Source organism: Theropithecus gelada, chromosome 4 (genome assembly GCF_003255815.1).
Source record: "Theropithecus gelada isolate Dixy chromosome 4, Tgel_1.0, whole genome shotgun sequence".
NCBI classification, from domain to species: domain Eukaryota; kingdom Metazoa; phylum Chordata; class Mammalia; order Primates; family Cercopithecidae; genus Theropithecus; species Theropithecus gelada.
In genome coordinates, this window is record NC_037671.1 from 8,248,886 (window position 1) to 8,263,075 (window position 14,190).

Below are 14,190 nucleotides of genomic sequence, written 5' to 3' on the forward strand. Positions count from 1 at the left end.
GCCCCTTCAGGGATTGGTGGGAAGAGACCACACCCGCACCCCCCCACACACCCCCCCCCCACACCCCCCCGACACACACACACCCTGCACGTGTCCCTGGTTGGTCTTGCCAAAGGTGCCCCATCCCTGTGGCAGGTAGTGTCCTGCCAGAGTTGAGAAAGGCTTAGAATTCTTGCTATACCTCCTCCATGTGGGCTCATGTCACTGTCCTGAAGGAATTTCTACTTAATTCTGAAGTCCCGCTTGAGGGATTGCTTCTTGACTTTGGGCTCTCCTCATTCTTGGACAAACTCAGCATCCTTATTCAGAGGAGAAATTCGAGTCAGTGTCCAGATCTCCAAAGAGGATCGCTGCCTCTTAAGAAAACCTGGGCTCCCACAGGGTCTTTTCTTGAAACCACTGGGTGGTCTCCCTGGGTGAGACAGCAGTCATTCTCCCAGTGTGGAGAAGAGGCGGGCGGGGCTCAAAGAGGGTGAGGCAGCTTCCCACGGCTTCACAGGAAAAAGGTAGAAGACTGAGACTTCAACCCAGGTGTGGTTTTTTCTGAAAGTGTGCTTTCTTTTATGTGGCTCTAGGCTGAAAATTGAGATGTATAATTTTTGACAATTGCTGTAATCTCAGAGTTCTGAAGCCATTAAAAAAGCTCAGAGCTTCATCTATGTGGTTTAGGAAATTATTAAGTTCCCCTCCCCCCTCATAAAAAGAAAAATGGAAATAGGGAAAAAAAAAAAACAAAAACCCTTGACATTATTTTCCACTAGATATATAGTTCATATATGCACTTAATTATAGCCGCAATAAGAGGTTAGTCTTATGCAGAATGAATCCATATGATTTGGACATGCTTACTAAAAATTCTCCTCTATTAATATATAACACGAAATACATATTTGTTAGTAAATATTCTGACTTCTAATACTTGACATGTGAAATAAGTCACACTCAACATAGTTTTGAGCTAGTCATTTGGCTTTTAATTGTATCTTTTAATACAAGAAGCATGTCAAGATGCTTTTTCAACTAGATATAATAATACCTACAGTAATTTTGAGATCATAGGGTGAAAAACAAGAAGAAAGTGTATTTTGGGGGTTATATCAAAGTATTCAAGAAATAATTTCACTACCAATGATTTTTTAAAAAATCACTGTGAATGTATCAATGTAACAATTAATTAATTAATTAATTAATTAATTAATTTGAGACTGAACCTTACTCTGTCGCCCAGGCTGGAGTGCAGTGGCTCACTTTTGGCTCACTGCAACCTCCACCTCCCAGGTTCAAGCAATTTTCATGCCTCAGCCTCCCGAGTAGCTGGTACTACAGGCATGTGCCACCACACCTGGGTAATTTTTGCATTTTTAGTAGAGATGGGGTTTCACCATGTTGGCAAGGCTGGTCTCGAACTCCCTATCTTAAGTAATCTGTCCGCCTCAGCCTCCCAAAGTACTGGGATTACAGGCGTGAGCCACTGTGCCCAGCCCAATGTAACAAATTTAAATTGTTAAAATGTGTAAGAGAATATGGTATATTGGGAAAAAGTTCACATTAATATAATTTACTTTCAAATAATTACTATTTATGTTTGAAGTAGAGACATAGCCTACTCAAAAATAGTACTTTGCAAATTTTGGCCTTTTTTATTTTTAGTTGACACACAATTGTACATATTTATGGGGTACAGAATGACATTTTAATACATGTATACAATGTGATGATCAAATTCGGGAAATTAGCATATCCATCATGATATTCTCTTCAATAAATGATGCTGGGCAAGTCCTGTCTTTCTCACCATATACAAACCCAACTCAAAATTGTTTAAAGACTTAAATGTAAGACCTGAAACCATAAAACTACTAGAAGAAAACATGGATGAATTGCTTCAGGACATTGGTCTAGGCAAAGGTTTTATGGATAAGACTTCAAAAGCACAGATTTTGACTTTTGTCTGTTTATGGGAAAGAGGCAAATCTTAAGAACTGAAGAAGTCCTTAAAGTAGCAGAACAAAGGAAATGAATGGTGTATAGATTTGGCATTCTTTGTGGGGTCGTATAGATTTTAAAAGGAAACTGAGCAGAGGATCTGAGAGGGTAAAAAGGATTAAAAACTTCCTGGTATCGTTAGACACAACTTTTACCAGTCTGTGTTTTCCGTTTTAGTTTCTATGGTATTATCAATAGTTTCTGCTACGTTAAACCGTTAGTGTTTATCATCTCGGTGGATTCTGAAACACACTGGCTAACCTCCCTGCTTTTCTTGCTTTGCTATGTGTAGTTTTCACTGTGGAGCAGTTACTTTCACTGTTGTCAAAAAAGACACCCTGCAGGATGATTGAGGAGGAAGAAACTGAGGACTGTGGTGGCTGAGATCTTAAACCAAAAAAAGAGCAAGGGTTGATAAAACGTATTTTATCTTAATAATTTGTTCAACATTACAGAAATTTTCCATCCAAAGCTATAATTGTTTTTTCTCGTTATAGAAGTGGTAAAGCAAAAGCCCTTCAGTGAAGGAAGGTTCCTGGAGAAGGGAAGAGCCATCACATCACTTCTCAATTCTATCCTTGAGTTGTGCTGACGCCATCAGCACCAGCAGCTCTAGTGGCTGTGTGTAAACAGGGACCTGTCTCTGTGGAGACCCGGCTTCCCATAAGACCATATGCAGTAGACATTTAGTTAGGGTTTAATCAACGTTGATTATGGAATAACTTTAATCAACAGTTGTAATTGTTTTGAGTGCTTATTAATGTCTTGAAATGACTTCCTCTTGGACTAGGGAAACCTAAGATATTACAGTTGTGAGAGGTGAAGTTGTATAACTGAACTCTTACGTAAAATTTATTTAGCCTATCCAAAATGGTTTTGTTTTTTTTTAACAGAACCTAAGGGCATACCGAGAAAGTAAACTTGTGTAGAACTTACTTTACTGCTATGTTCCAAGCATTTAGGTAATGTTTAATTACATACAATTAATTACATTTAATTATATGAAATCATGATATTAACCCTGAGTCCTGTTCATGCTTTTGGTAAAATTCAGGCCAAATATCAAAAGCCAGGTACACAAAATATATCGTTCCAAACTGTTCTCATAAAATGTTTTTTGCTTACCTGCCAAGAGTTATAAAAAAAGAAAGATAAAAATTATTTTGTCTGCCAGCCCTTCTGCACTCAGCTTACATGTCCCAAGGCGTCACACATTTCCGTTTTTTAGCAGGATTGTCTCTGGTGCTTTTTACAAAAATATTGATAGGGAATTGTTGGTCCTAAAGGTGGGCAAGGATACAGGTGTATAAATTCTCAGAATACAGTCCCAAATAAGCAGTGACTCTGCATGTCCGAGCTTCCACACAGAAAAGTCGACTACTCTGGGGGACCTGGGGACATTTCTCCAATGGCCTGTGACAAGGCCAGCTTTTTTTTTTCCCAGTTAGAAAAAGTGTTGATGCGATCACAGCAATAAAAAGGAATGAACTGCAGCCAGGTGCGGTGGCTCAAGCCTGTAATCCCAGCACTTTGGGAGGCCGAGACGGGCGGATCACGAGGTCAGGAGATCGAGACCATCCTGGCTAACACAGTGAAACCCCGTCTGTACTAAAAAATACAAAAAACTAGCCGGGCGAGGTGGCGGGCGCCTGTAGTCCCAGCTACTCGGGAGGCTGAGGCAGGAGAATGGCGTAAACCCGGGAGGCGGAGCTTGCAGTGAGCCGAGATCGCGCCACTGCACTCCAGCCTGGGCGACAGAGCGAGACTCCGCCTCAAAAAAAAAAAAAAAAGAATGAACTGTTGATAGGTGCAACAACACAGGTGAATCTTAAAATAACCATGGTGAAAGAAGCCAGAAAAAAAGGAGTACATTCTGTATGATTTCATTTTTATAAAATTCTAGGAAATGCAAACTCATGTATAGGGACAGAAGAAATCAGTGGCTGCCTGTGGATGTTGGGGGTCGGGAGAAGACTAGGGCAGTGGGCGGGAGGTAGGATTACAAAGGGGCATGAGAAAACTGGGAGGTAATGGTTATGTTCATTATCTTGATTGTGGTGGCAGTATCATGGGTGCATACATATGTCAACGTTTGTCACATTGTATATTTATATCTGTGCACTTTAATGTTTGTCTATTATACCACAGAGAAAATCAGAAGGGGAAATATTGTATTACTGTTGTAAACAGAAATCAGTTGACACTTGTCATAGACAGCAGGTAAGAAGGAAAATAAATGCAATTAAAACAAAACAATTAAAGAAAAATCTGCCATCTACTGTGGAATCTGGGGCATAGGAAAGCCCCCCGTGTTTGATAATTACACTCTTATCTAATGTTTGACTCTCAAAATATCTTTGTTGATTGGCAGGCAATTATGTTTTAACTGTCAAGAGCTGGGTTTTGGGTCCGAGTGCCGTGGCTCACGCCTGTAATTCCAGCACTTTGGGAGTTTGAGTCAGGAGGATTGCTTGAGGCCAGAAATTCAAGACCAGCCTGGTCAACACAGCGAGACCTCATCTCTAAAGTAAAAAATTAGAGAAATTATCTAGGCATGATGACGCGTGCTTGTAGTCCCAGCTACTCAGAGGCTGAGCCAAGAGGATTGCTTGAGCCCAGGAGTTTGCAGTTACAATGAACTATGATTGTGGTGCCACTGCACTCCAGCCTGGGTGACAGCATGAGAGCCTATCAAACAAAACAAAGCAAAACAAAAAAACAGCAAGAGCAGGGGTTTTGGAGTTGGGCAGAGCAGACGTGGGTTTGGCACAGTGGCCCAGTCATCTGCTAGCGGTGGGACTTGGGGCAAAACAGTTGCCTTTTTTTTTTTTTTCTTCCTGAATCTATGAAATGGGTTGGTAGAAGCATGGTAAGTCCTCAATAGATGGAAACCATTTTTGTCATTATTTTTATTTGCTTCACATTGTGATTTACACAAGATTTTTAAAATGTAGGTAGTTTGGGGTGAGAACATACAGTATTCTGAATTCACGAGGGGGCATGTCCATATTACCATGGAGAATCGAGTACTTTAGCAGAGCGTTGCCTAAAAACAGAAGAGGTCAGCACAGGAAGGGAAAGGAGCACAGGGACAGGAACCTAGGATTTGTCAAAATGCCCACTTTTTTCGGTGTTCTTCTCAGGGGGCATCGAGTTCCTAGGTGACCCTCTGATACGGTTTCACTGCTTTTGGTGACCTCTGCTCTTTGCAGGCTTTGTTTTGAATTCATTAGTCTTTTCCCTTGTTAAATTGTAAGGCCATTGCTTAAATTACAGCACTTTTTCTCAGAAGTGCTGTATTTATGTTTGCTTGTTTAGAAATTCATTCTGGCGTTTAGCATATGTACTTTTTATCATTCATCTGTAGGAAAAATGTTGGACTTTTAAAACGTTTTGCTTAAAATTGACTGATAGATTTGGTTTAATCTGACTTTTCATTAGCTTTATAAACTTAAAAATAATATATATATCTATGTATACTTATGGAAGTAAAAGTTGATCAGTTTATCTTAATTGGTCATATTGTTGATATATAAGTTTGGAGGAATATATGGTAAAAATATACTTTCTTTAACTCTGAAATAATGTCATTTTCATGTATAGAAACTAACAGAATTACTTGCTTTCCCATGATCTTGGCCTAGTTTTTTCTTCTGCCAGCTGGTGGCAGGGATTTGACAAGTGATTGATTTGGTTTCAGAGGGTCCTGGAATTACACAAAGTGTTTTCTATATTGGAGAAGACATGCCCAGTTTTTCACAAGTTTTAAGATTTATTGCCCCACCCTAACATGTTGCAAATTAGTTTGTTTGCTATTTATTTTACTCAGAATGTAGTAATTGGTGTCATTAGTGGAAGGGAAAATTTGATCACAAGAAAGGGCAGACAGCTATTTAACACTACTTATTTGTTTCTTTGGCAACTTTGCAGGGCTGGAGATAAGATGGGTAGACTGCTACTTTCCTTTTACACATCCTTCCTTTGAGATGGAGATCAACTTTCACGGAGAATGGCTGGAAGTTCTTGGCTGTGGGGTGATGGAACAACAACTGGTCAATTCAGGTACAAAAGAATCCCACATTTTATTTACACATGCTCTAAAGGAACCCTCCCTTCTCAGGCAGCCCCACGGCACACTTGCAGGTATTTACATACTTCTGTGGGGGCAGCAGCATCATTGGTCTCTCTTCAGAGTCCCCTGTAGACTTGTCTTTGATACTAAGCCCTGGAAAAAATAATTTCTCACCTATCTATTTGCGAAGGCTCTTTGTCTTTGGAGATCCTCCTTGTCAGCACTTGGCTGCTGGATTTGTACTTTGTGATTTCGTGTTTGTTGATATGTTGCTTTGTAATTGCCCCAAAGGCATTTGCTGCATGTGACAGGAGTGTAGTTTGTCTTTCAGACTATTTAAGAACAAAGACAATGCATAATCCATTTTTGTTCTTACTGCACTTAGTATAGTGTCCCAAATTCAGCAAGTATTTTATAAATACCCTAAAACGCAATGTAAAAACACATAGGCCCATGATGCTTAATCCATCACCTCCCTCTGCATAGGCAGTGCCACCTGACTGAGAGAAAATGGAAACACAAGGTTGCTGATTGAATTCTACCCATATCTATAGGCATTTCAGAAGGATCTGTCTAGCTCTTTTCTGTAAGACCATTGCTGTGAGTTCTTTTTTAAAGTCACTATCTGAGTTTAGTATTTTTTTAAGTGACTATCTGAATTTAGTATTTTTTAAAGTCATTATCTGAATTTGACTTTTTAAGTCACTGTCTGAATTTAGTACTTTTTTGAAGTCACTATCTGAATTTAATTTAAAAATATTACAGGCTCGTGCCTGTAGTCCCAGCACTTTAGGAGGCTGAGGTGGGTGGATCACCTGGGGTCAGAAGTTTGAGACCAGCATGGCCAACATGGTGAAACCCTGTCTCTACTAAAAATACAAAAATGAGCCGGGTGTGGTGGTGTGCCTGTAATCCCAGCTACTTGGAAGGTTGAAGCATGAGAATCACTTGAACCCGGGAGGCCGAGGTTGCAGTGAGCCGATATTGCTATACTCCAGCCAGCCTGGGCAGAAGAGCAACACTCAGTCTAAAAAAAAAAAAAAAGAAAAAAAGAAAAAAAAAATATATATATATATATAATTTTTTTTTCTTTTTTTTTTCCAGAATATAAATCCTCCAAGAAAAAAAGGGAAAGTTGGTTTGGATCAGGCATGTGAGCTCACTGCATAAGCAGTGAGGAACTGATGTAGATTGTTCAGGAAACCTTTCTGGTTCTGCTCCCTTGGAAGGACACTTGCTGCTTGGCCTTGGAGGGCAGTTCTGACTCAGGGTTCACCGCCCAGCCTCTTGTAGCAGAATGAAGAGGGGTCCTTCTTGGTAGCTAAGAAAGGTGAATAGACCATGGATAAGGACATATATGTGGTGATGGGCTTGGAAAATGAGGATGAGCAGAGAGTGACGAGGCAGGGTGCATGAAGTGCAGGAGCTTGTGTTACCTTGGCTGGGAGACTGGAGGCCTGGCCTTCCCTTCTTACTCTTAGGTACTCTCTGTCTGCAGAGGCCTAGACTCCACAGGCTCCCAGATTCCTCTTCATCCTGCTGAGGAAGCCTCAGGAGAAAGCCTGGCACAGGGCTGGAGGCTTCGTGGACGGTTTTAAAATAGGTGAAGAGCTGTCCTAGAGGAGAAGGAGCACAGGGGTTGACATCAGGACCTGGGAAGAGAAGTTGTGAGGCCTGGGCTTAAGTGTCTGGAAACCCAGGGTTTTTGTCACAACTCTGTTCATTAACAGCTATGTATCTTTAGGCAGGGTTCATCACCCCATGAGCCTTGGCCTTCTCATGGTTAAGATGGGTGCAGGGATACACCCTCAGAGTTCCATTATAGGGATAGATTGAGAGGATTCCTCTAACATGCTTAGCAAAGGGTCTGGCACACAGTGAACATTCAATAAAAATTAACTGCTGATGTTGTTATACTTAAAATTTTTCTAATGGTTAGAGCCATTTATCAACAGAGGGTCCCCTTAGTAGGAAATATTTAAACAGAAGTTGTTCCTGCCTGTCATAGAAACAATTTCTAACCAATGTAATTTGTTCCTCTTTGACCTGTAGTCATGTCTGTGTCCACGATTTTATACGGAGTGAGTGATTTTACAGGGAAAAAGAAAAGTAGGAGTAATAAACAGGAAGAAAAGGAAAATCAGCTTAATAGACGTATATGCATCTCAACAGAAAACGTAAAATACCGGGTGTGAATATGAAATATTTAATCTCTCCTTGAGTAGGAGCTGACTTCAGATACCTCTGTGATGTTTTGATAGTTTTATTTTTTAGAAAAAGACTTGAATGGCTGCTTGGCTTCCTCCCAGCAGTGCCTGGTGTCAGGAGGCTGGAGCTCAGAAAGCAAATCAGGGACGATCAGCTTACACATCAGTTGTCGCTTGGAATTGCACTTCCTTGCACGGTTTCCAATATCCTTGATGAGTTTTTATGAGGTTGATTCACACAGTAATTGGCTGAATATTGTTATCTGAAGCAGGTTTCAAAGTCATTATTGCACGTTAATGAGGCTGCTGTTCTGCAATTAGATCAGCCGTGTTAGATATTCTTGAATGGAATGATAAAGTGAAAAAGACACCTAAGTTGTAAATATGTTTCAGAGATTCACAGTGATGGTAGGATGTTTTGAGTTTTGGGGAAACTGTACACATAAAAATTAATTAATTTTTGAGACAGAGTCTCGCTCTGTTGCCCAGGCTGGAGTGAAGTTGCACGATCTCAGCCCACTGCAACCTCTGCCCCCTGGCTGGGTTCAAGCGATTCTTGGGCCTCAGCCTCCCGAGTAGCTGGGATGACAGGCACCCTCCAACACACCTGGCTAATTTTTGTATTTTTAGTAGACATGGGATTTCACCATGTTGGCCAGGCTGGTCTCGAACTCCTGACCTCAGGTGATCCACCCACCTTGGCCTCCCAAAGTGCTAGGATTACAGGCATGAGCCACTGTGCCCAGCCATAACATTTAAGTTAAATATTTCACAAGAGAGGGAAACGAAATAAATGGAAGAAGAGACAACTTTATAGAAGAGATTCTGTATAGACTTTGCTATTTGAATTTGAAGTTACTATGACAGAGTTCTTCTCTGTGTTCTCAAATTCGAAGGTGTTTGGATGGCTGTAGTTAAAATTTGTAAACTGCCTGGCAGTCACTAACCACAGACATTTGCAAATGCAGCTAATTTTCTGTTTTTTGAGTTCGTATGGCATGGAGAAAGACCAAATATGTATACTTTATCCTGCTCGTTCAGTTTTGCTGTTCTTTCTATCTCTTCTTCTGTATTTGCTTCCCTGCTCTCCCTTTCTTTTTCCTCCCCACCCCTGGTCTTCCCCTCTCTTTACTTTTCCTCATTCCCTTCTGATTTTAAAGAGAACTTCCAAGAAACAATATAATTGATGACTCCCCTTTAAGGTTCTTATAGAGAATCAGGTGAGTGCTAAAATAACCAGAAAACAAAGAAGCTGATGGAGCAATGATAGTGGCAGACATCAGTTGAGTCCTTCCTGGATGCCAGCGTCCCATAAAGCATGCTTCATATGGTTTCTTTCATTTAACCTTGCTAACAAGGTTCCAAGGTAGATGCTATTATAACCCGTGTTTTACAGAACCGGAGAAATGTAATTCAGATCAAATAGCTAGACAGTGCTAGTGAAACTTGCCAAGTCTTTCTGACAACAGTTAACTAATAAGCTATGCTCCCCAAATAGTAAATTGCATGATTTTGAAGTTGCTAAAAATGCATTTCAAATAAATCATTCTGCCTAACATAGAATGAAAGAACTGAAATAAAATGAAACAAATACATAGCAAACAAAACTTTATTTGTTCTGTAGTTACCTCTATGGAAGGGCTCATGCCCCCATGTGTGTTCTCTTCCTGTGATAGAGTGTGTTTAATTAAAGCATGAAATTAGATTGCTAATTTGAACAGTCAGTAAAAACATTTTATTACACATTTAAGCGACTGTGGCATATATGTGTTTTTATGTGTGGAACGCGGCTCTTCTAAATGGCTTCTAGCATTTTACTTTATTTCTTCTTCCCTAAGTCATAGTGTCTTCACCATTGCTTTCAGGATCCTGAGACTGAGTGATTGTGATGTGAGTGGTGACCGTTTTCAGGCTGAGTTGGTTGTTTTTCCCTTAGGGAGGTATTTTGAGGACAGTACTGAGTCACATCCCCAAATACTACACACTTGCCTCCCACTGGGTTGACTCAGGCTGCTGTGTCTTTTCACATAGTAAATGGAGCGCCACGTCCAAAACCATCACTGGGACAGCTATGGGCCGTGATCGTGCCAGGAAGGAATTTACCATTCCTTGCCCCTGTGAAGTTTAGAAGATTTTACGTGGGCCAAGAGGGAGAATAAGCTTGATAGTTAAAAGTATCTTTTTAAAAATGAAATTTCCTTCCTTACCTTTTTGTCAAAATTTAAAAATTGGCTCTTTTGGGAAAACCTTGTAAACAGGTACATGAACAGTTTCTGGTTTTAAAGGATCATCATTGACTTGCTTATCAAATATTTCTTGAAGTCCTTCTAAGGCTATATCAAAGTGAGTAAGCATTGCTCCTGCTTTTGAAAATATCACAGCACACACAGACGTATACAGTACCATGTGGTAAGTATTCATAACGGGGTACCGTGGGCAGAATGTGTGGGGAAGAGATGGGTTAGAGAAGGTGGTGCCAGGCCTTTCCCTGGTTACATTCAGGATGGAATATTGACGCGATAGGTATTTGAAATGCGCATCCCAGAGTGAGTCAGGTTCTTGTTTGCAAGGAGAAATGTAGTTTCTCTTTGCTTTTCCTATATTGGCATGAATCTATTTCCAGTCTGCCCCTCTCTCTGGTGGTTGATCTCTGTAGCCTCCACGCATACTTAACATGGTTCAGTGTTGTTGATCTAAGTTGGTGAATCTGTAATAGCATGAACGAAGGTGGTACTAGTAATAAATATGCCATTTATATAATTAGTGTCTTTTGTGTGCAAGGCACTGTGCTGGACAGAGGAAGTTAGGAAAATGGCTGAAACATACCTTCTCCCTGTGAAAACTTGTAGTTCTGTGTACTAGGGAAGATAAGATTATATCATTAGAACATAGTCATGCATATAAATGCATTTTGTGAGAATGAGTGTTGTGAGATGAGAAAAGTGAACTATGTCTATCAGTTGGATCAGCAGAGGCTTCATAAAGGAGGCGGTCTTTGAATTGGGCCTTAAGTGGTCATTCTCAGATGTGTGACTAGTAATTACTTGGAGAGGTTATTTAAAATGTCTGTTCATAGAGCATCAGAATCTGGAGGTCTGGGATGGAGACCAAGATATGAATATTAAACAAATACCCTAGATAATTCTTATGAATGGCCCAATTCAGAGCATACTTCGAAAACCCTGTCTATAGCATAGGTTGAATATTTTTCCCAATTATTTGGGGATATAATTGAAGTGTAATGAACTGCACATATTTAAAGTATACAATTTGATCAATTATTGACATATGTTTACACCAGTGAAACCATCACCACAATCAAGATGATAAATGTTTTCATTCCCAGCTGTTTCTCATGGACTTTTTGTAATCTGTTCTTCCCCTTGTTCTTGTCTTCAGGCAATGACTGATCTACCTGCTGTCATTATAGATTAGTTTGGATTTTCTACTATTTTATATGAATGGAATTGTACAGTGTGTATTCATTATACCTGGCTTCTTTCACTCAGCATATAATGATTTTGGGATTTATCCATGTTGTGTATAGTGTATATCAATTTATTCCTTTTTATCTGGAGTAGTGTTTCATTGTAAAATTCTTTGTGTGGACATATATTTCCATTCTCTAGAGGCAAAAAGCCTATGAGTGGAGTGTTCTATAAATGTCAGTTACATCAAGGTAATTGAATAGTGTTGTTTAGCTCCTCTTTCTATGTTTACTGATTTTTCGGTCTTAGTACTCTATCAATTGCTCAGGAAAGAGTAAGATTTTCTACTATGATTATGGACTTGTCTGTTTTACCCTTTTATCTGTCAATTTTTCTTTATGTTTTTTTGAAGCCATATTATTAGGTGCATATATTTTCATAGTAGTTATATTTTCATGAGGAATTGTTCCTTTTATCATTGTGAAATGTCTTTCTTTATCTCTGGTAATTTTCCTTGGACTCTATTTCATTTATATTACAATATCCATTCCCGCCTTGTCTTCCTTCCTCCCCAGTTGCCTTTATATTGTTATAGTTACATAAATTACAGCTACATACATTGAAAACCTCACAATTCATTGTTACACTTTTTCCTTTGAACAGTCATATACATTTTAAAAAACCTTAAGAGGAAAGTAGTTTTCTTCTGTATTTACTTAGCTGTTTACCATTTCTGTTGCTGTTCCTTTATTCCTGAAAATACCTCCTGTTTCCTTCTGGTAATTATTTTTCCCTTCAATAAGAAAAACTTCCCTTAGCATTTTTTATAAACCACGTCAAGTGGTGATAATTTCTTAGTGTTATTTTTTTGTGAGAATGTTTTTATTTCCCCTTTATTTTGAAGAATGTTTTTATTGAATATAGAATTCCAGATTGATGGATTTTTATTTTTTTTCTCAGCAACTTAAAGACGTTGATCCATTGTCTTCTGCCTCTATAGTTTCTAAAAAGAGAGCCATAATCTTTTCAGTCATTCTTCACTTGTAAATACTGTTATCTCTCTTTTTTTAAAAAAAAATTATTAGGCCGAGACGGGCGGATCGTGAGGTCAGGAGATCGAGACCATACTGGCTAACCCGGTGAAACCCTGTCTCTACTAAAAAAAATACAAAAAAACTAGCCGGGTGAGGTGGCGGGCGCCTGTAGTCCCAGTTACTCGGGAGGCTGAGGCAGGAGAATGGCGTGAACCCGGGAGGCGGAGCTTGCAGTGAGCTGAGATCCGGCCACTGCTCTCCAGCCTGGGCGACAGAGTGAGACTCCGTCTCAAAAAAAAAAAATTATTAATTATAATTTTTTACTGTGATATCTGGTTACTTTCAAGACTTTCCCCCCACCATCTTTGTTTTTCAGCAGTGTGATTTTGGTATGTGTAGGTACGGTTTTCTTTTAAGTTTATCTCACACTTATGATAGATCTTTTGATTTTGTCCCAGGAGACCCTGAGACTCTGCTTACTTTTTTTTTTTTTTAATCTTTTTCTTTCTGTTTTTCAGATTGGATAATTTCCACAGATCCATCTTCATGTTCATTGACTCTGTTCTCTGTCGTCTCCATTCTGCTGCCTTGATCGCCAAATACATTTTTATTTCAGTGCTTTTTTTTTGTTTTAAAATTTACATTTGGTTTTGCTTTATAGTTCCTATTTTTCTTCTGAGAATTCCTGTATTTTCATTTCTATCAAGTTTGTTTTCGTTTACCTCATAAAGCAAAGTGACAGTGGTTGCTTTAAGTACGTTTAATATCCGTTATCCAAAATGCTTGGAATGAGAAGTGTTTCAGATTTTTGGATTTTGGAATATTTGCATTATACTTACTGTTTCAGCATCCGTAACTCAAAAATCCAAAATTCAAAATGCTCCAATGTGCGTTTCTTAATGGGCATCATGTCCATGCTCAAAAAGTTTCATATTTTGGAGCATTTTGGATTTTGGATTTTTGGATTAGGGATACTGAACCTGTATCTCTTTGATAGTTCTAATGTCCGGATCGTCTTGTGATTGACTTCTGTTAAGAATTGGTGACATTTTCCTGGTGGTTTGTAAACACATTTGGGATTGTATATTGCACATTCTGAATGCATCCTGTCATCTGCGGTGTAGAGTGATCAACCTCGTGAGCTCTAGGCTTTCAGTGGGATCTGCTTCCTAGGGGCAGCGATTCAGTTCTCAGTGTCAGTTGTTGCTGGGCTTATTTTTGTACATCCTGTGCTTGAGGGGTTAGTCTGCAACTTGTGTGAGTGGTTCAGATCTCAGTTCGGTTTGCGCAGCTTTTTCTGTGCTAGTTTGAGTCTGGGCTGTGCGTGTGTCACTCCAGTGTCAGGCCGATATCTGTGCGGGTTTCCACAGAGAATGTGGGCATCCTTTCCTGGGCTTTCTCTACCCCAAGATCATACCCTCAAACTCCTCAACTTGCAGAATTCCTTTATCTGCAGACAGACA

General features: G+C 39.6%; 1 protein-coding gene across 3 annotated transcripts in view; it reads left to right on the forward strand.

The window, feature by feature from the left end:
• The window catches only part of FARS2 (phenylalanyl-tRNA synthetase 2, mitochondrial), a 521,140-nt gene that overhangs the window by 179,512 nt on the left and 327,438 nt on the right, over window positions 1-14,190 (forward strand). For all 3 annotated transcript variants that reach the window (XM_025382275.1, XM_025382276.1, XM_025382274.1), the window contains one exon: window positions 5,917-6,048. In XM_025382275.1, the coding sequence (XP_025238060.1) occupies window positions 5,917-6,048 (132 nt within the window). The remainder of the gene's footprint in view (window positions 1-5,916; window positions 6,049-14,190) is intronic.